Here is a 22,079-nt window from a genome sequence, read left to right as displayed (position 1 = left end):
GAGTGACATGGAGGAGGGGGCTGGGGGTGGGGGTCCCAGTCTGAGGGAACAGAGGACTCTGGGGAAAGGCTGCTTTGTCCCAAGGAGTCAGCTCTGCCCAGACCAGTGGAGCTTAACCTTCTGGGGGTGGTGGGCTCCTTGGAGACTCTAATGATTTGAACACCCCCTCCCCCCAAGGCACATGCAGACACACAGTTTGAGGGGGTCTTCAGATCCCTCTGGCTGTGGACACTCTTTTCCTTCCATTACTGAAGCCTCCACCTCCCCAGCTGAGAAATGGGTAGAAAGTTCCTACCTGCTTCCCTGGAACTAAGGCCCAACAAAGGCAGATCCACCCCTCCCGCCAAGCACCTCAAGAAACTGAGACCTCCCTTCGGCCCACGAGGTGCCTGGGGACCCTGTGGTATGAGGTGATGTGTTTGGCCTGCATCTCCCACCCCCAATCTTTTGAAGCCACTTTTTGAAACCTTAGAGGACCAGCTTCCAGAAGAAGAGGACATAGGAGAAGACAAGAAGACACAAGAGACTTGAGGCCAAACACCTGGCCGGGGATTTGGCTGACGACATTTGGGAATTATTTGTGGATTTCAATTATCCGCGTTCTCCTCTGCTGTAAACGATATGCAAAGGGTGGACGGCCTGAGACCCCAGGGGCGGACTTCCGGTTCCAATAACTTCTCTGGGTCGAGAAGAATTAAGGTGGTCGCCGGGGCTGGGCGGAGACTTCGTCTTTCGCGCTTGGGAGCCAGGTTTTCCGCGGGGTCCTGGGGGCCCTCTCCCGCTCCCTGCGCTCTTTGCCCTGCCCCAGCCTCCGTCGCGGAAAAGCTCGGGCGCCCCGCGCCCCAGGAGCAGGGATGCAGAGCCCCGAAGCAAATACGAGTGGGAAAGGTGTGCGCCTCCAGGGCGCGGGGATGGCGGAGTTGGTCATTTTTGTTTTTTAAATCTCGGTGGCTTCCGCTTTGTACTTCTTAAACGCTGGAGATCGAACGGCGTGTGAGCGCTGGAACTCTCTGGAACGCCTTGCTAATCCGGCACCTCGGGAATTGTGCAGGCTTCCGTTACGACCCCCGCCCTCCCCTGCCTTGTCCCACACAATACTTGCGGACCCAGGGAAGCGGAGGATGCTAAGGCCTCTCCCAGCGCCTAGTCCCTGAATGTTCGCTAGCACGAGTTCCGGAGATGGCTAAGCACCTAGGCCCCCCGGGTGCAGGGCCCAGGGTGAGGTGGATGAGGAGGAGGGGTGGGCATTGCGGGGCTCCTGATCCCCCGCCTCCTCCCCAGAGGTCGGGCTCAAAGCGCCCAGGCCACCCGCACCTCTTAGGCAGGGGAGCGGGCGCGCACTAGCCGCGGCCTCGGGGCGCAGGGAGCACACCGGTGGGGCGCAGAGCTTCCCTCCCCATCCGACTGGGGGGCGCGGGACGGTGCGGCGATTCTGGGGAGATCCGGCCGGGGCTGGGGCGGCTGGGGCCCGGGTGGCGGGCGCCCCACGGAGGGCACAGTGGGTCGCGCGGGCTGCGGGGGCTGGCGAGCGCGCCGAGTACCCGCGCGGACTCGCTGCTCTTGGGCCCGCCCCGGCAGCACTGGGGAAGTGGGAGCTTTTCTGCGCGCCCTGCAGGCCCAGGAGGGTTAGAGACCTTTCCATCTGCTGGTCCCCAGCCGGGTTTGGCTCCAGGGATCTCTGAGAACGCGCAGTGGTTAAGAGCTTGAGTTCCCACGTCAGATCCCTTAAGTTCGAACCCCACGGCCTCTGCTTTGCCGTGTGAGACCCTGAGCAATTACTTCACTTCTCTGTGCTTCGATTTTGTAATCATTGTAAAATGAGAATAATAGTACCACCCTAAGGCTATGGCGAGGATTGCAAAGATCTCAATGTGCAGGAGCTCACATGTAACGTAGCAGTTGTCCAACACACGGTTGCTATTGTGTTATTTCTAGAGTGTGAGATTTGTGCACGGGGGTCCCCGGGACAAGAGGGGAACGCAAGATTTTCAAGCTTCTGGGCTTAATGTCTTGACTCTTCCCATCTCTTCTGCGAGTGTCCAAGATGTCCTTTCAGCTGCCCCGAACTTCTGAGCAGTCTTCATACCCTTCTGCCATCTGCAGAGAGGCAACTTTGGGTATAGTCCCATTTTACTCACACGGAAGTTGAGGCTTGAGGCAGTCAGGCAAGGTTTCATAGAGGGTAAGTGCCAGTCAGGCTCTGAAGCTGGGGGACCTCTTTCCTTAGCTCCACTGTCCGTCTGCCCAGTCAGGGTGGGAGTGCCCTGGAGGACTGGGGAGTGGGGACAGCTCGGACTAAAGGAGGTGGCTCCAAATCTGTCCTGCCCTTTGAAAGAAAGTGTCTGCTGTGCCTTCTCCCCATCAGGGACCCTCTAACCAACTCAACCCTCCACTCCTGGGCTCTACCTCCACGGCTCAGCCTTCAGCCACAGGGACCGGGCAGCTACCCCCCAGCCTGGGGCAATGTTCTGTGCTGTTCATTCTTTCATTCATTCAATCATCCATTTGACAGATATTTTCTGAGCAGTGCTGTGTGCCAAATACTGTACTCAGCACCGAGGAGACAGTGGCTATGGACTCCCATTCTAGCAGGAAGACAGACAATAAACCAACTAAATTCACAAATGTGGGAGATAATGCCAGATCACAATAGCTGTTATGGAGGAACAGGCAGATGTGACAGGGGTTAGCTAGGGTGGTGAGGGAAGCCCCCCTCTCCCCCCAGGTGACATCTAGCACTAAGGTTAAGGAAGAAAGACATTTCTTCACCACTTCCCCACCCCCGCTGTCCTGTGCAGAGCCCCCAGAAGGGAGAAGCTGCTTCCTGGAGGGCTGCCTGGGAGAAGCAAAAGGAAGGGAGGAGAGGGTAGCCAGGGCTGCTCCTGCCAGGGGGTGGTGGGAGTGCAGGACCTGAAGCAGAGGACCCTACAGATCCCTAGGGCTCCCAGGACATAGCCAAGTAACCAGGTGTGCAGAGACACTGCCCGGAGTGTTAGGGACCTGGTGGGAGGCAGACAGCAAGCCAGGGCGAACCTTAGCTTCGGGAGGAATAGCACACCTGCAGAGCAGAGGCCAGGCCGGAACTGCACTTCCGCACTCTCCCTGCGGCCACAAGGCTGGACGGGTGCCCTGCCGGTGGGAGAGGCTCAGCTTTCAGCTATGGATAGAGGGATGGCTGGACGGACCAACAGATGAACAAATGGCTGAACACACGCAGAATGACCAGCTACACTTATTAGCGTGGTGTTTTGGAAGGGAACCAGGAGAGGGGATTGATGGAGGTTTGTGTGAGGGCTTCAGGTCACACACTCATCCAGAATGTTGTCACACAGACTTGGCCAAATCCCCAGGCACTTTCTGACTCCAGTGCACACACTCATTCTTCCTGAGTCCATCTAGAGGGTAGAGGGCCCTCGTTCTAAGGATGCAGGGTCTGGGGAGACAGGAGGGGTACTGGCTGAGAGCATTAAATGCTGTGTCAGCCCTGAGTGCTCAGGTTTGAATCCCTGGGTGGCCGGGAAGAGATTGAATAATGAGGCAGTAATTAAACAGGTAAAAAAAAAGCTCAGGGTGGGCAGGTGGTGAGAGGTGGTGCTCAAGAAAGCGTCCTAGAATATGGCAGATTTTTGTGTTGCGTGTGTGTGGCTTGGAGGTTACTAGGAATATTGTGAAATTGCCACTGTGCTTGGCCTGGGGTCGTTCCCCCACCCTACCTCATCCACTCCACCACAACTCACCTCCCATACCACCCCCCTCTTTCTAGGCCAGGAATGGAGGTGGGGGAAGAAGGGGAGGGTTACTGCCGCCATCTGGGTGCCTGCAGGCAGCTGGTGGGCGGAGGGCGCTGGAGCAGCCTGCTCATTTCGAACTCCGTGACAAACATGGATCTCTAAGCCCCTGGGAACCACACCACATTTTCATTCATTCCTTCAACACACGTTTTATGAGCACCAAGTCCTGCAGGAACAAGACAGACCTGGCCCCTGCTCTGAGAGGACTGACTATTCTCCAGACACTGGCCCAGAAGGGGCCAACACACTGTTAATTTTGTGACTTTAGTCTCAAAGAGGGAATGGGTGGACGACCTGTTGTCCTCAACTAGGGGAAACCAAAGACTCTCGGAACTTGGTGCTCTGCTGGGCAGTTGGAAGAAATCGTGGGCTAGAGTCTTACAGCCCTGGCTTTAATCTTTTATTTTAAAATTTGTAAATATTTGTGGGGCACCAGGCATGTAGGACCTGGGGGAGCCACTGACTAGTGGGGTTGTGATGCACAAGTAGCCAGGCAACCCGACAACCAGGAAACCTGGGATAGAGACAAGGCAAATGGGAGCATCAGCCTGGACTGGGAGAGATGGGAAGGCTCCCAAGAGGGAGGTACTCTAGACTGAGCTCTGAATCATTGACCACTCACGAGCATGGGGTGAGGTTGGGGACTTCCAGGTAGAGGGAGCCAGCTATGCTATGGTGCAGTGATCCCCAACCCTTTGGGGACCAGGGACTGGTTTCATGGAAGACAATTTTTCCACAGACGGGCAGGCAGAGCTCAGGCAGTGATGCAAGCGATGGGGAGCAGCTGTAAATACAGATGAAGCTTCCCTGGCTCAGCCGCTTACCTGCTGCTGTGCACATTCCCCTTTCCTAAGTTTCATAGAAAATGATTTTTCCATGGAGAGGAGTGTGGGTACAGCAGAGCTCTGCTGCCCAGTCCCTATCAGGCCACAGACCAGCTGGGTTGGGGACTGCAGTTATGGTGTACAAGCCAGAGAACTTGGCAGAGTTCTAGGAACTGAAAGAAACTTCTGCTGGAAGGGAGCATTTAGGATGATGGCAGGCTCACCCACCTTTTTACTGTCTGACGTTGAAAAAATATTTTACTGCTTTGAGTCTCACTCTACCCATATGCAAAATGGGTACTATTAGGCATGAGTGGCCAGATTGTTGGCACAACAGGCACTCAGTAAATATAGGACCTTCACGTGGCTCAGGTCCGCGGGCCAGGGAGGTGCCCTTCCCAAGGGGCGGTGGGGGAGGGGTTCGGGCGCACGCTCCTGGCGGGGTTTGCGGAATATCTTTATTAAGGAGCACTTCAAGGTAAGCCCGCGATGGAAACCATATGTGGGATCGCGCAGTCGGCCACGGAGCAAAGACCACAGATACCAAGGAGTGGGGTGGGGGCAAGGATTAGCCCAAATGAGATTGGGGGTAGAGGCACTACCACCTCCCAGATATTTTTTTCTTTGGGGGACGTTAGGTGCAGAAAGTTGACATCTGATCCACATTCCTGGGTTCAGGGTGCTCAGGCCCCGTTCGTTTTACTTTGCCCTTTCACCTCTGGCCCCACTCCCAGACTCCCTGGACGTCCGTGCTGGATCCACGGATTTTCCATGCGGTTCCAGGAGGGCTGCTCCAATTGGGTTCCTTCGATATGAGCCGTTCTGCAGCCCAAGGCCCGTTTTCTCTTTGCGCCTCCCTGTCGGCATCACTTGGCCAGGTCGGTGGAGGGACTAGCCTAAGCATAAGTTACGAGGCCGACGCTGCTACTTCCCAGCTGTGTGACCTCGGCCAGGTGACCACACCTCTCTGAGCCTCAGTTTGCTCATCGGAAAATTGGGGACCGCAATCGCTATCATTCGCGGTTGTTGTGAAGCGAAATGTACGATTGGCCATGTGGAAGGGGCTGGACGCACAAAGTTCTTTTCCCTTGCTATGGCAGGTCAGGGGGGGCCCTGGGGCGCACGTCGGTGGGGAAAGCGTAACACATCAAATCTAAGCCCTTCGTTTCGGTCGGGGCAGTGAGGCCAGAGAGGGAAGAGACTGCCTCACCACCCTCCTCCCACAAACAATGAGCAAGTAACAGCGCGACAGTCTGGCGAAGCCAGCGGGTCTCCGGACTCCTCACTCTAGACTTTGCCTGCCAGAAAGTCCCCTCGGCTGGGCGCAGACATGGAGCGTGAGCGTCTCGGCCTCGGGAACCGAGCGGAGCGGGCAGCGCTCGCGGCTTCTGAAGCCCGACCCAGCCGAGGGCTTCTCGGGGGGTTGAGTGAACACAGACCCCACCGCATCCCAGCCCAGCGCCCTTCCAGGGAAGGCAAATAGTTAACAAGACGTGAAAGTGACCGTGCACAGGACGACTAAGCTTGTGTGTGTTAATCTCCCGGAGTGGGAAGGAGAGGTCAGAAACCGAAGAAAAGGTACCAGCGGGAAGGCCCGCAGCTGCACCTCCAAGTTCACGCGGACACGTCCAAACCACTTGCCTACACTCGCAGGCCAGCCGTCCCTCTGACTCCGAACGTCAAAACCTGTTAAGTTTGTTTTTTGGTGTCTTTTTTTTTTTAACCTGTCATTAAAATTTGCATTCCCCCATCCTAAGCTCGGACACCCCGCCAATTCGCAGCCTAGCCTCGGGAACCCTGGGGGTCCTGGCAGCTCTCCAGCCCCACCTCGAATCCGAAAGGCCCTCGGGCGCCTCCGGGTTGAATCCCCCGCTAGCGCGTTAGTAGCATCTCCCGAAGAGAGGAAAGGAGGAAGGGAGGGGAGGGGCTGGTGGAAGGAGAATAGGGAGCGAGGAGGAGGGGAAGAAGGAGGGGAGAAGGAAGGAGCAAGTCAAGGAAAAAAAAAAATCAATCTTTTTTTTTTTTTTTTTTTTTTTCCGCTTCAAAAACCTTAAGAGGGTTTGGGAGATCTGGTCAACTTTCCGAAACATCTGAATCTTTTTACAGCCCTCCGTTCTTTCCCTGGGCCAGCTGTGGGGAGAAGACGGGGGAGGGGGGAGAGAGGAGAGAGAGAGAGAGAGAGAGAGAGAGAGAGAGAAGCGGGTGTGGAGAGGGAGGAGGAGAGCGAGCGGGCCGGGCGCGGAGTGCACGGCCACCGCCTCCTCGCCGCTCCAAACTCCCAGCCAAGGCGCGCGGTGGCGTCCTCGCGCCCTCGCTCGCGCCCCCGCCCGTCGCCCGCGCAAGCCAGGCATGAATGTTGAGACTTGCGTCTCTTACTGCGAGTCGCCGGCCACTGCCATGGACGCCTACTACAGCCCGGTGTCGCAGAGCCGGGAGGGCTCGTCGCCTTTTAGGGCATTCCCCAGCGGCGACAAGTTCGGCACAACTTTCCTGTCGGCCGCCGCCAAAGGACAGGGATTCGGGGACGCCAAAAGCCGGGCCCGCTACGGCGCGGGGCAGCAGGACCTGGCGGCACCTCTGGAGAGTGGCGCCGGGGCGCGGGGCTCCTTTAACAAGTTCCAGCCGCAGCCGCCGACCCCGCAGCCCCAGCCACCGCCGCAGCCGCCGCAGCCGCAGCCGCCCGCGCAACAACCGCATCTTTATTTGCAGCGAGGCGCCTGCAAGACGCCCCCGGACGGCAGCCTCAAACTCCAGGAAGGCAGCAGCGGCCACAACGCGGCCTTGCAGGTTCCCTGCTACGGTGAGTGCACGTGCGGGCCACCGAGGGCTGGGGACCTCGGGATCCGTGGCTTCGGCGCCCCCAGAAACCTGCTCAGCTCATGGAAGGTAGGAATTGGGGGGCAGGGGAGGCGCGGGACAAACGGTGGGTGAATCCGAGTTGGAAAATGAAGATCGACTGCGCCGAGGGGCCAAGGGATCCGTTCTGCCTCCTTCCGGCCCAGGCGCGGAGCGTTTTGGCTATTAAATTAAATCTGGAGTTTGTTTCTCATGGTCTCTTCGGCGTTTCCCCAAACCGCTCTCTTTGCTCTGCCCGCGGGGCCGGATTTGAAGCGGATGCTTCGTACCAGCTCCGGACGTGGGGCGGGAAGGAGTCGCGGCGCAGCGCCCCGGCGCCCGGCCCGGGGCTGCGGAGGCCTCGCTCCTCGCCGGCCTGGAGGCTCCTCGGGGCGGCGCCGCAGGTGAGAGCGTCGCAGGTGCGGAGCCGGGCTGGGAGCCCGGAGCGCAGTTGGTGGAGCGCGTGTGGGAAGCCAAGGCACAGCGGCGTGACACAAGTGTGGGTCTGGAGACCCTGGGATCCCAGAAGATCCCGGGACCCAGGGCGCTGCTTGCGGCGGGGATTCGGGCAGGCCTGACTTTCCCGGGCGCTTCTCCCTGGGCGATCCTTGGAGGCGGCCGGCCTGGGAACAATGGTTTAGGGCCGACCGGGAGGAGAGGTAGGAAGCCGCAGAGCCCCAGGTGGCCCAGGGCTGTGGGGAGAGAGAAGGGTCTAGGTCCTGATTTGGGCCCACAGGTAACCCGAGGGATATGGCCTAAACGACCTCCAAGCCCTCTTGAACGCGGCTGCAGAACGCAGGCCTGGGTCTCCCGAACGCCGCAGTCGCTGCGCGGGGAGAGATCCTCAAGGGCATTCTGAAGCCAGAACAGTTTAGGAGCCTAGGCCTTCTTTTCCTCCACAAAATCGGGGTTGGCGATCCCCAAACTAGAAGAAAGAGCAACTGAGAAGGGAGGGAAAAGCCCTTTCTGGACCAGGAGCCCTTGGTCCACACTCTTCCCCTGAGGCCTTGGCCTTCAGGCAGGGCCCTGGTGAGATGACGGTGGTGACAGGGCAATGAATTCCACTGCCCCAATACAGGCAAGATGGAGAGGCACTAGGCCTGGGGACAGAGAAGGGACGCGATGGAGGCCTTGGTGGCTAAATAACGCTAGGAAAACATCCCATGGCAAATGCTTTCTCATATTCAAACTCTCTCATGGGCTCGGACCGGAACTAGTTCATAGAAGTACATACATGTACACATTCATACACTTGCCTACACTTGCATTTTACACACACACACAACCTCTTCTTTAGGAGCAAACATGGTCACACCCCCAAAACACACTCATGTGGCCCCGAATAAGGCACACACTCCTAAGCCCACAGGACAGGACCATGAGCAGGTTTAGAAAGATCCAGTGGCCTTTCCCCACTTCTTCCACCTTTCCTCTCCACCTCCAGTTGGAATGAGGTCAGGCACTCAGATCACAGACACCACACAGGTGCTCCTTCCGTGCTCAGGCAGGTGGAGACTCAGCCCTTTCCACACACACTGGCCTTCCCAGCCCTGGCTCAGGCCCCTCCTCATCCCTGTCATTCAGGACTGTTAGATCAGGTCACAGCCTGGGGGACCCATGGAGGTTCATTGTGCACAGCCATGGGACTCACATGTTTTCTCTCCCACTGCTCTGGTTTTCGTATTTTATGGAAATTCACCAATGAGTCCTCTGCGGAAGCCAAGATATTAGGCAAGAGGAGAGCCCACGCAGCTCCCAACCTCTTGGGTAGAAGACGCAGTCAGATCCAGAGAGAAGGGGACAGGGCTGGCCCCCTCTGAGCACCGTCTTTGTGCCCTGCTGGGCCCCCACAGCCAGCCTGGCCCTTCCTCTACATAGGGAAGGGGCCAGCCACTTGACCTGGGACTGCCCCTAACCCACGGTGTGACCTGAGAGCAAGTACCTTCTCTAAGCCCATTTCCTCATATGCATCATGGGCAAGAGGGCAATAGCCTCCCTCCTCCTCATTTTGATCCCCGTCTCTGTGCTGTTTGGAACCCAAGAGCACTCAATTCTGAGGACAGGGCAAGCCTTTGCCACTGCTTGGGCAAAGTCATAGGCTGCAGGTTGGGACCAAAGACAGCCCTCTATCCAGGGACAGAACCCCACTCCCACGCAGCCTAAGATGGAGGCACTGCTCAGGGCAAAGCCACCAACAACCAACAGCAGGTCACTTTGTACTTGGCCCTGCCTCAGCAGCTGAGTTTCCTTGGTTGGGAGATTTCTGGTCCTTGTAAGAAAGAGATTAGGCACAGTAGGTCTAAGATGGGAAAACTGAAGACCCCAGAGGCAAGGCTCTGCCCTTTACAGAGGTAGCCAGGAGCAGGGCCTGTGGATTGGGCTCTCTAAACTGCCAGCAAGCAGGGAAACTGAGGCACACATTGACAATTGTTTTTCCCCGTGGCTGTGAGACTGTGCACTCAAGAGCAGAGAAATGGGTTCAAGAAAAAATCCTCTGAGGTTTCCAGGAACTTGGGGAAAGTCGAAGGCAGAGAGGGCCTTGGTGCCAGGCCTGGCCTTGGCTGATCCTAGACCTTGAGACCTTTTCTGGCTCTGGGGGTCCCTGGCAGAAACCACCCGGAACAGGAGGAAAGTCTTGCGGGCTCGGTCTTGTCCGAGTTGCCCAAAGAGGAGATGAGAGAAGTCCTCCCTGGCTGCAAGCGTCCCTTCCCCGTTTTGGCCCTTCGTTTCTCCATTCAGTACTAAAAGGACGATGATTAGGGTGACTCGGAAGTCTCCTCGGAATGCAGAGACATCCGCGTTTTTATAAAAGAGCCCCGCCGAGTCCTCCTGCAATCCCGACCTGGTCAGACTCCTGGTCCACACTTCGGCCTCCCTTAGTCCCTGCCGGAGCCCAGGGCAGGCCGCGTGGGCCCCAGGAGAGGCTTCAGGTTGGAGACCTGACATTTCTCAGCGACGCGAAGAGCCCCTTCGTCGCCAGGACAGGGGCTCCGGCGCCGCCTCGACGCCGCTGCAAACCTCCAGGCGGACTCCTAGAGCCGCAGTCGGCGGGAAGCCGGGACGCGGGGCTGCTGCGGGAACTGCCCTGCTATCTCCTTCCCTTTCGCTTTCGATTCGGTGTACGAAGGTTTTTGTGGAGAGCAGACCGCTACCCTCCCCACGGACCCGCTCCCAAAGACAGCGCTCTCTGCGCCAGGGGCTGGGAGACGGGGGCCTGGATGCAGTCCCCGGGATGCCTCCGAAGGGCCCATGCCGATTTTTCGAATTGGATGCAGTGTCTAAATGCTATTTCCCCTGCGCTGACACAATGCACACGCCGTGTAAATTCCTCTGGGGTCCTATTTGAATTTAGTCGAAGAACTGGGGTGTGTTTTTGCATTTGAGAGGAGACCTCAAAAAGACAGGGAGAAACGGAGACGCGGGCAGGAGCGGCGAGAGCCCGTGGGTGATTGCGAGGTGATCAAGGGAGAACTGGAGCCTGGGAGCTGACGCCTAGTCGAGAAGGGAGGCGATCCCCGGTCAGTTTTGGAGAAATGGGGAAGGAAGATGCTTTTAATTTTTCACTTTGTTAATTTCCATAGCCGCCAGCCCGTTTCTTAAATAGGAAAACAGAAGGTCTAGATTAAGGTCTAGCATTATTTTTAAATCATAGACTTGCATAAATTATCCTTTATTATAATTTACGTACATTGAAGTACACAGCTCTTTCGTGAAAATTGAGAATTGTTCTGTATGTGTACCCTGGCAGAACTACCGTCTGGGTCAAGAAACAGACCATTTACATGTTGTATATGCGCACGAAAACTTTTGAGGAAAAAAACTCTTTGTAAGTTGTTTTAAGAAAATTTCAAAAGAGACTTCAGAGCGCCAGGGACCCTGTCTAGTTCCCGACGGTGATGTTTCTTGAGTAGGGTGACCTTGTACTTCCTGGCATTTGCGCGGTCCCTCTTGTAATGCGAGGTTAGAACCCGCTGCGCCGGGAACTTCGCCTGGGCCGCCGGCTATCCACCGGTCACCGACGCCCCGAGCCGTGCGCGCTGCGCTGCCCGGTCGCGGCAGGAAAACAAGTTAAAACACCGTACATGAAATTTCGCTGAGGTCCCCAAGGACTTCCGTTTCGAAGAGCAGCTGGGCTCACTTTCCCCGGGACGTACCTTTATCTCGGCCTCAGCCCCTTTCTTTCTTCCCGCAGCTGCGCGCGGCTTCGTTTCGGTGGCAAATTGAAATATGAAATGGAAACATACCGGCCTTCGCAGCTGCCGGGGGCGAGGGGAGGTCGGCGTTCCGGCGGGTTCGTCCGGGGTTCCGGCTTCTCCGCTGACCTCCTGGACCCAGGTGCCCGAGGCAGTAGGCCGGGGGAGGAGGGGACGGTCGCCCAGAGCCCCCGGGGCTCCGCAGATTTGGAGCGCGTAGTGGGGAGCCGCGCTCCGGCGGTGCGCTCCGGCGCCGGGATAGGCGAGGTGGGTGGGTAGGGGAGCGTGCGCTCCCGGGAGGAGACAACGCTGGACCCGGAGCCTCGGCGTCCTCAGCCCGGAAGACCCCTGCTCAGGAAGCCGAAGGACCCAAGCCCTGGCAGTGTTTTGGGTGGGGCGGCGAGAGCGGCCGTCAGGCATCCAGACGGCTGTCGCCTGCTGCGCACCACCTGGCCACAGGCTCCGGCAGCTGCGGGCTTCTCCAGTCGCAGCTACACGTCCTCACTGAGGTAACAAGGAAGGTCATCGGACTGGGAAACCAAAACTGAGAGGACCTGGCTACGTGATAATATCGTGCAGCGTATCCAGAGTAGAGGCCAACGGTTCCGCCGTGTCACTAGGCAAGTGAAACGAGGCCCTTCTTCCAAACAGGGTCCTTGGGGGAAGGAGGAGACACCTCTCTCCACCCAGCAAGCGCTCCCAGCTGCAGCGGGTATCGGCATCAGCTTTTTTTCCCCCTCAGAGACCAGAGTTCCCGGTGGCCTCCGGGACCGCCCCTCCAGAGGTGCAGCCCTGCACACCTCTCCTCTACAAACGGACAAATGGGAGACACCCCCATCTCCATTAAAGACGCTCCTTCCTCACCCAGTACAGGAGTGCTGCCCGGAAGCCGGTCCCATCAGGAAGGCTGACAAAAATTCATTGGTGCGACAGAAACCTTCAGCCTTTCCAGAAAAGTACAGTCACACCAGAGCCATTCTCTCCATTAACCAGCACATCCTGTCACCTTAACAAAGACTCTCCTCTCCACCCATCTCCCCTCGCACCTGCCAGCACCAAAGGCGAGAGGGAGGAGTGGAAAGGAGCCGACGCTCAGCGGAGAGAAGACACGTGCAAAGGGACGGTTCAGCGGAGTGCGGCAAGGCGACGTGCAGCTGCGGGCAGGATCGGATTCGGATTCCAGAGGCAGCTGGAAGGGTCACCGCTGCGCTCCGTGGCTCCCAGAGTGCCCTTTTGGAGAGGAGAGGGTAACTAGGAGTTACCGGCGGGGGTGAGAGGGGCCACCGCCTGCCAAGTACCTGTCTTCCCTGGTGACCTCGCCGCAGGTACTTGGGACTCCAGGGTCGTCGCTGCCCGGCGAGGCAGCCCCTGACGCCTTCAAGAGCGAGAGGGAGCCCGTGCGCTCTTCCTCAGATTCTTAAAGCGGATTCTTTTAGGGTGAATTCTCATTCTGAACTGGGGGCTGCAGGGTGTGGGCATTGGCCCTGCACCACTTAGACGGACAGGACCCGGCGACCCCGGTTGGAACGGAGCAGCTGGCTCTCCGTGCGCTCCGAAGGCCGAAACCGGGAAGGTGGGGAGGCTGTGGAAGGTCTGGGCCCGACGCTAATGTCTGGCTTGGCGCACAGCCCGGGTGTAAATCGCGACAGGTCTCCGCCATGTGTTCTCTACTCCCTGCGCGGCCTTGGAGAAGTCCTCTCTGTTTCTGGGTCTGTATTTTAGCTCTGAAATGGGGGAATTTGGACAGTTTCCAAAGACCTTCTCAGGGTTTCTGCGTTTGTGCCAGTCTGGGCCCCCCTCTGCCGTCTTTCCCTCCCCTCCACGCACATTTTTGTCTAGGAGAAATCAGGGTAGCCTGAGTGGAAAAGGATTCCCTAAAAGCCCAAAGGGTCCTGAGTGGGCAGCAGTCCCAGGACACAAAGTGGGCTGGGTCTGGAGGGTACACTGAATGCAGGTTCTAGGCTAACGTCTGGTGTGTAAATGTGGAGAGAAATGAGCCGGCCACGTCCTCGTGCCCACATGTGACCAGGCTCAAGCTGAGGCCCTGGGATCCCTGGCTCCTCTGGGCTGCTCATGTCCTTGTCTCCCCTCACCTCTCCATCTCTGCGTTGTTGGAGCACCTAGTATGGGCCAGACCTTCTAGAACAAACCCAGCACCTACCTCACATGCTGGAGCTTTCATCCTTCCAAGCGTCTTATACAGTTGGGCTTCATGCAGGAACGTTCACCAGCTGGAAGGATGCATGAAGGGCTGGTGTCTCTTGCAGCGTTGCTCCCAGCATGTGTAAGTGCATCCGGGAGCCTATCCCAGCACCCTGGGCTGTGTGAGTGTAGACCTGGGGGTTTGTGTGAGTGTGTGCACGGCGTGGATGTGGACAGCTGTGTGCCCCACTCATCCTCACTGGGTCCACATCCTGCTGAGCGTGTGCTGGGGTGTGGCCGAGAGTACTAATTTGTGTGCACGCTTGTGTGAAAGATGTACAAGTCCCCCAGCACTTGTGCCTGTGTACCTTACTGTGTGTCACACACGTGCAAGGGCGAGCACCTGCACACAGCTCCAGAGGCCCCTCCAGGCCTGCATGTGGCGTAGCCTCTGCCTCCAGAGTTGTGTCCCCAGGGAGACAGTGACTAAGCGCCCTTGCATCACAGCCTGTGGCCTTCCTGCTGCTGGTCTCGACTCCAAGGGGAGGCTGACTCATTGAATGGCAGGCAGAATCTCCCTGTGGCCAGTCCCCGGTCCCCAGCATCATCCTGGGGCCGTCAGACAGGGACCATCCGGCCCACCACAGCACAGCGAGGCCTTCCCCCAACCCACCCGCTTGGAATGTACCCTCAGTCCTGCATGGCTCACTGTGGAAGAGAGGCCATCCTCAGCAACATCTTTATGCACGTTGCAGAACCCGTTTATCACATGGGCAAACTGAGGCCCAAGGAAAAATGGGTTAGGGGGAGGATAGAACCCACTGAGGTTCTCCCCCTTCCACTGCTGGGGGTGGGAAGCAGAAGTGGTTAGGGAAGATCTGACGAGGCTCACCCACTCCAGCTTCCATCCAAGTCACACACTCTGTGCATCCAATAGGACAGATGCTTGTAGTCCACCTCTGTCTCCTTAGAAGTAAAGCAGACTCCACCATGAGTTCCTGGGGGTTAGAGGGACAACAGGAGAGCACCCGTGGAGTTCCCGGTGGGATTGCAGGGACCTGGCTTGCACGTAGCCCTGCTGGTCTGGGATTCCTGCTCTCTGCCAAGCTGGCTTTTCTTTTCTAAGTTCATGAAAACCACACGCCAAGGTTAGCTGAGGCCAGATGACCAGCTTACTCCATTGCACATGACTCTCCGCCAGGCCCCGAGGGCCTCTGGTTGCATCCAGGAACCTGGTACCCACCCCCTGCTCTGCAACACGCACGACGGGTCGTGGTATGACGGTGGGGGTCCCGCCCAGTGCTGGAAGAGATGGCAGTCGTCTGCTGGCCCAAGTGTCCTATTTCACAGATGAGGGGACCGAGATGTCTGATTCCACTTACTCATCACCCACCAAACTCTGCCTGTCGCTGTGCCAAGCCTTGTGGGGGATTCTGAGAAGCTCTGGACACAGCCCCTGCCTTCAGGTCCAGAGGCAGTGACAGATGAGTGACCTTGAAATTCTAGTTCAGTGGGATCAGTGCCTGGATGGGGAAAGCCCTAACTCAGGCCCTGAAGGGAAGGTCGTGGTGGCTTGCCCTGGGGTGTGCGAGTGACAGGAAGGACACCCCCAGGGTTTTGTAGCTCACTGGAAGCTGCCTAAGGGGAGGGCTCAGGGAAGTCGGGAGTTGCCCAGACTGATGACTCTTCTCTTCTTAGCTCTCTCCATTTGTCCCTCCATGCTTTCTCTGCAGGTCAGGAGATCTGGGTTCAGGTCTTGACTGTTCCATGGAAACAGCCATGTGTCTTTGGCAAGACAGTCCCCTCACCTCTCTAGTGCCACCCAGTTTCTTCATTTGCATAACAGAGCCATTTGGGCCTGTCCTGCTGGGGAGGGGAGTGTGAGGAGGGGTGAGGACCAGAGAGGCAGTGTGCCCGCCCTCAGCTGCGTCCGCACTGCCAAGTCCTCTGCCCCGCCCCTCTCACTCTACCCTGCGAGGGCGCTGGGACGTTGCAGATGGTGGTGGTGGGGTTCGGATCAGGTGTCAGAGTGGGGATGGAGACTTTGGGGTCCTCCAGGGTATGTGAGCCTCCTCGATGTCCAGGGGTCTGCCTGGACACGTGGGTTCATTCCCATCTGGTTCACATCCCAGCACTGAGCTGGGACAAGTCCAAGTCCGTAGCCTCTGCTTTCGAGGAAGGAGCTCACCCTCATGCAGGGTGGGACACAGGGAAGACAACATGTATGCGGCTTAGCTGCACGGGTCCCCTTTGGGGCCTCAGTCTCCCTATCTGTGAAACCCCTGCATGGGATGGTTTCAGAGGCCTGGGGGTCTTGTGATATTCGCCACCTGGGATCGAGGCACCCAGAGAGGTGGATGGGTCCTTGGGGTCCTTCGGGAGGCCCTGGGGCCCCACCCTTCTGCCTGATTCATTGTACCGAGGGAGGGAGAAGGTTGGTCCAACGTGCTAAAGGGTAAGAATCCTGTGGGCCTCGCCCGGCTCCTTGCCTCGGCTTTCCCGTCTGCAGGACAGAGACGATAATGGGGTGTGAGGCGAAGGAGGATTGGAGCTGGCAGGGCCAGACCTCTGCTGCTGCTGAACCCTGAGATCACCCAGACGTCCTGGGCACTCCTGCCTGGGTGCCAGGCAGTGCACCAAGGACTTGCTGTGTATCATTTCATGTAATCCCCATCACAGCCCTATGAGATGGATACTGAGAGCAGCCCTATTTAGTGGATAAAAACAGACTCATAGAAGATACGTAGCTTGTCCAAAGGTGGGCAGCTAGGAAGGAAAAAGGCAAATATTTGATGGCTGAAGGCTCCACAAACCTCAAAGGCATCCTTTTTTAGGATGATGCTAATTAGACTTGAGGTCACCCCCATCCTATCCTAGATGACATGGAGATGAAGGATGGGGTCTTACAAACAGGGCCCCACAGAGCTCTTCTCCACTTCACATCTGGGCATGCAGTGGGGTGAAGGTGTGCTGAGGGCCGCTTTGACACCTGGCAGGTTGACGTTCTAGACCTGAATCTGTGACCTTGGGCAGTGCCCTGCCCTGCACTCAGGAACTGCATGACGCTGGCCACATTTCATGCCATCTCGGTGCTTCAGTGGCCTCCTCTGCACGTGGAGGATGACGACACCCCTGGTGGCCACAGCGCCGTTGTGGGAATGAAGCTAGATGATTCATGTGAAGCATCTGGAGCTGAGCCTGGGGTGTAGTCAGCACTCAGAGGGTGATGGCCACTATTACAGTGAACCAGGCACTTTGGGGGACACAGGGACAGACAGGCAGAAGAGACCCTTCTGGAAGGGCTCCTTCTTCCCTCTTTAGATAGGAAACTAGGCACAGATGAAGTGGTAAGAAATGCCCTGGCAAGAGCTTCTCCTCCCACCCAAAAGACCCTTCAGCGTTGCACCCCTGCATCAAGCAGGGGCCGAGCGTTTGGCAGTGAATGAGCTGCTCGTGCCCTCAGAGAGCCAACAGCCTTGTTAGAATGTGCTGCATGCGGTGGGAATCCCTAGGGAAGTGCAAATGGACTGGGGCTTCCTGAGCACGGATATTTGAAGTGGACCTCGGAGGTTGAATAGGAGCTCGTCAGCTGAGGGAGCTGGGCACAGCCCTCTGGACTCAGGCAGCAGCACAGACTGAGACTTCGGGCCCGGGAAGAACGTGGGGCAAACGTGTGGCTGCAGGCACATGGTGGACGCCGGGGAGGTGGGCTGAGGAACGGGAGGGCTGTTCGTTTTCTGCCAAGGGGTTCAGACTTTGGGGAAGCTGCTGCAGGACTCTGAGCAGTGAGGGGGGGAGACAAGACCCCCAGTTGAGTGTTCTTTGCTCTGCTCAGCGTGGCCTTTATTTTTTTTTAAGTAGGAATGAACTTTATATTGTGGTAAAATATATATAACATAAAATTTACCATTTCCACGTTTATACATGTACAATTTAGTGTCATTAAATACATCCACAATGTTGTGTAACCATCACCACGATTTCCAGAACTTGTTCATCATCCCAAACGGAACTTCTGTCCCCATTACGCAGTAACTCCCCATCCCCTGCTCCCCACGGCCCCTGGGAACCTCTGTTCTACCCTCTGTCCCTGTGAATTTTCTTACTCTAGGTGCCTCATGTAGGAGGAATAGCACAGTATTTGTCCTTTGGGATCTGGCCATTTGTGTATATCTTTGAAGAAATGTCTATTCAAGCCCTTTGCCCATTTTTGAATTTGGTTGTTTATTTTTTTGTTGTTGTTGAGTTGTAGGAATTTTATATCTTCTGGATATTAATCCCATATCAAATGTATATTAATAATTTGCAAATATTTTCTCTCATCCTGTGCATTGTCTTTCTGCTGTCTGGACAGTGTCCTTTGATGCACAAAAGTTTTTAATTTTGATGACATCCAATTTATCAATTTTTTCTTTTATTGCGTGTGCTTTTGGTGTCATATCCAAGAAATTGATAACTCCAATGCCATGAGGATTCCCCCTATGTTTTCTTCTAAGAGCTTTATAGTTTTAGCTCTTAAGTTTAGGTCTTTGACCCATTTTGAATCGATTTTTGGATATGGCATAAGAGAAGGCTCTAACTTTATTCTTTTGCACGCAGATATCCACTTTTCCCTGCACCACGTGTAGGATGCAGGCAGGTGACTGACCCGCCACAGAGATTCAGCTCAGGGACACATTTTTCTTTCACGGGAGCTGGTGAGAACTGGTAGAAGACAGAGCCACAGGTGAGGGTTCGGAGCCACAGCCTTGGCCTCTGGCTGTTTGCAGGCCCCTCTGTCCCCGCAGCTGACCATCCTATGAGGACATGGCCTTTGGGGAGATTCTCATGTGCTCTTAGGGTCCACACACCCGTCCCCCAAGATGCCTAAATCTGGGACCACTCCCTTCATTAGGATGATTCCAGAATCCTCTCTCGGTGGAGCTAGGAGGAGCTCCAGGAGGGAAACCCGCTGCCCATTTCTGTTTGGTTCCCACAAGAGGCACTTGCAGCTCCCTATTTCCACCCGGGGCCAGCCAGTGAGCAGCACAGCCAGGGGCTAGGGCTCTGGGGGCGCGGGAAGGGGTGGCTACAGAGAAGCAGCTGTCCCCTGCTCCCAACCTTGAGGCCCCCCAGCCTAGGTGCCTAAACAGAGGCCTGCTTGAGCCTGGCCTCCCAGCTGGGTGCCCCAAGGCAAGTAACAGGCACAGTTTCTAGAGTTCCTGGAAAGTCACAGAAACTGTGCTCACCCCACAGTTGGGCTGCACAGGCTGCCTGAAGCGACAGATGCCCGTGGTCTGGGGCTCAGGACCTGCAAACAGATTTCAGCCTGAACAGCTGAGTGACCTTGGGCGAACTACTTGACCTCTTTGACTCAGTTTCCTTATCTGTAAAGTGGATATAATAATAATATTTACCTTTTAGGAATATGGTGAGGCTTTGATAGGGTAAAATAGGTAAAGAGCTTAGAACTTCCCTGGAACAGAGTAAATGCTCAGGGAATGTTAGCTGTTATTGTTGGTAAGATTTTGCTAGAACCCTATGTTGGACTAGCCAGAAACCTTTAGAGGCAGTTACAGTTGATTTGGATGCATAAAATCGGAAAATCTGCCAGGTGCGGTGGCTCATGCCTGTAATTCTAGCACTCTGGGAGGCTGAGGCAGGAGGATCGCTTGAGCTCAGGAGTTGGAGACCAGCCTGAGCAAGAGCGAGACCCCGTCTCTACTAAAAAAAATAGAAAAAATCAGCCAGGTGGCATGTACCTATAGTCCCAGCTACTTGGGAGGCTGAAGCAGGAGGATCACTTCAGCCCAGGAGTTTGAGGTTGCAGTGAGCTATGATGACACCACTGTACTCTATGATGACAGAGTGAGACATTGTCTCAAAAAATAAATAGTTAAAATAAGATAAAATAAAATTGGAAAATGAACAAGTTATTACTGAGTCTATTACCATGTGGTTGACAATGTCTTTTAAAATATGGATTAGTGATGGAAGGGATGGGGGCTGGCCGTCCGCATGGCAGGAGGGACCGTGGAGGGAGGAAGGGCCCCCACGCCCCTCACACCCTCCAGCCCATGTCACCCCAGGCTGCTGTACCTTACACCCAGGCGTCATGAGCTGGGGCATAACTTGCCCCCCTCCCCTGCTGAGTGACCGTTCTCTGCATTTACCTGACCCAAAGCTTCAGGCCAGGAGGTCCCCAAGGGTGGGGCTTGTGCCGTGTGCACGTGTGGTGGGCACAGGGCTGGGCGCAGAGAATCAGGCTCAGGGAGTGTCAGAGGGGCTGTGCGCCTCCTCTGGGCCCGGGGGGCTTGTCTGCAATTGAGGAAGCACCTGGCCAGCGGCGCCCTGGGCCAGCCCTGGACTGGGATCTTTCATTCAAACCTGCTGGGAGATATTAGTATCCTCAACTAAGGTGAGGAAGGTGAGGCTCAGAGAGGGGCAGGGACTTGCCTGAGTGTCGCGCTGAGAATGGAACCTAGAGCTCCTGAAGCCAAAGGGCCTTTTTCCTCTCCACTGCTCTGCCCCTGGGGCTACTGCCCGCACTTGTGCGCCTACCAGACAGCGCCGGCACGTGCAAGCGCTCTGTGCATCGTGGAGGCAGGTGCACCTGGGAGGGATGCTCACTACACGGCATGCCATACACGGGCCACACCGTCTTCCCCCCACCCACAGAAATGCTGAACACCTGCCCCGACCGCCCAACACTCTCCTCCCTCCAGAGCCATCCTCAGAGCCGGCCCAGGACCCCCACTGTGGGGGCGGCTCCCAGGGGTGAGGAAGGAGGCCCTGACAAACCCCTTCTCTAAGCCATGTGGCAGGGGGACAGTGAGGGTCCTGCTTCCTTCGCCAGCACACGTGCCTGACCCTTGTTTACCTAATGAGTCTGCAGGATTCGGCCTCTCGAGAGAAGATTCCACAGAACTCAGCCTTGTGCTACACAAAGTACATTCTCTCAGTTTCAGGAGGTTCCCACCCCTCCTGCCCCGAGAAGTAGTAACAGGTTGAAAAGAGATGTATTTGTTTCACATCACTGTGGATTAAAGTTTTTGTGGTAGAAGGTACACCATGCATTTTAGAGCAGAGACTTATTTGAATTTTTTTTTTTTTTTTTTTTTTTTGAGACAGAGTCTCACTCTGTTGCCCGGGCTAGAGTGAGTGCCGTGGCGTCAGCCTAGCTCACAGCAACCTCAAACTCCTGGACTTAAGTGATCCTACTGCCTCAGCCTCCCGGGTAGCTGGGACTACAGGCATGTGCCACCATGCCCGGCTAATTTTTTCTATATATATTTTAGTTGGCCAGATAATTTCTTTCTATTTTTAGTAGAGACGGGGTCTCGCTCTTGCTCAGGCTGGTCTCGAACTCCTGACCTCGAGCTATCCACCCGCCTCGGCCTCCCAGAGTGCTAGGATTACAGGTGTGAGCCACCATGCCCGGCCTTATTTGAATTTTTTTTCAGTCAGATGAGCAGAAGTCAATGAAAGAACCGTTTTCAACCAACACATTGAGAATACTGAAATACTGAATATTGTTTATGTATATAGGCTGACCATATGTGGTGGGCAAAATGCTTGGAACCCAAATCCCAGCCATTCACACAGACACTCTAACAAAAGCTTACATATAACTATCCTTTAGAAATTTTGAATTTTAAACCATTTTATAGCTATAAATGTGAGATTTTTAAAAAGCAAATACTGATCTTTCCCATCCTGATCAATCTCGCAAAACTTCAACTAGTAAGTAGCCGCCTTATAATTAATCCAACCATGACTTTTCCCTCCTTGTTCTAGGGGGGAAAAGTCTTCTTGCTTTTTCAGTTTGTAAATGATCCTTTAGGTTAGAAAAAACACATCTGAGAGAGAAAACACTCGATGTTGGTGAAGAAGCAGAGTCTTGCCAGGCTGATGAGCTACTTCAGTTGGTCAAGATGAGTTGGATGCGGCAGGTATCTGGGGGGTGTCAGCAGACCCTGGGCAGGCTGAGGGTTGCGTTGCCTGGTAACGCATCTTCCCTGCCCTTGGTGAGGGTACTGAGGGCACAGGCTGTCGCAAACTCACTCTTTAAGTGTTTTAAAAGTATATATAACACAATAAATTTACACGTCACATCTGATTTTTACAGCGGTCTCATATCTTTCCCCCCATTTACAGCCTTTGTTATATATATGTGGAATGGGCCCTTAATTGAAAGGGACCCTGGGAGCTCCTTTGGACAGAGGTTTATGGTTCGTAAATGCCATTCTAGGCAGCTGGAGCTGGGCAGCTTGAATGCACCTGGGGAAGGAAGGGGGGATGACACATTTGCAGGC

The 22,079-nt window shown here is 55.8% G+C and overlaps 1 protein-coding gene across 1 annotated transcript in view; it reads left to right on the top strand.

Moving 5' to 3' along the window:
• Positions 1-6,964: 6,964 nt before the first annotated feature.
• Positions 6,965-22,079, top strand: part of ALX4 (ALX homeobox 4) — a 42,316-nt gene continuing 27,201 nt past the window's right edge. Inside the window, exon 1 of the mRNA XM_069469858.1 lies at positions 6,965-7,415. Coding sequence (XP_069325959.1) covers positions 6,965-7,415 — 451 coding nt within the window. The remainder of the gene's footprint in view (positions 7,416-22,079) is intronic.

The sequence above is a fragment of the Eulemur rufifrons genome, chromosome 6 (genome assembly GCF_041146395.1).
Source record: "Eulemur rufifrons isolate Redbay chromosome 6, OSU_ERuf_1, whole genome shotgun sequence".
In the NCBI taxonomy this organism is placed as follows: domain Eukaryota; kingdom Metazoa; phylum Chordata; class Mammalia; order Primates; family Lemuridae; genus Eulemur; species Eulemur rufifrons.
The sequence above is the reverse complement of the archived record's forward strand: the minus strand, read 5'-3'. Positions and strand labels throughout refer to the sequence as shown.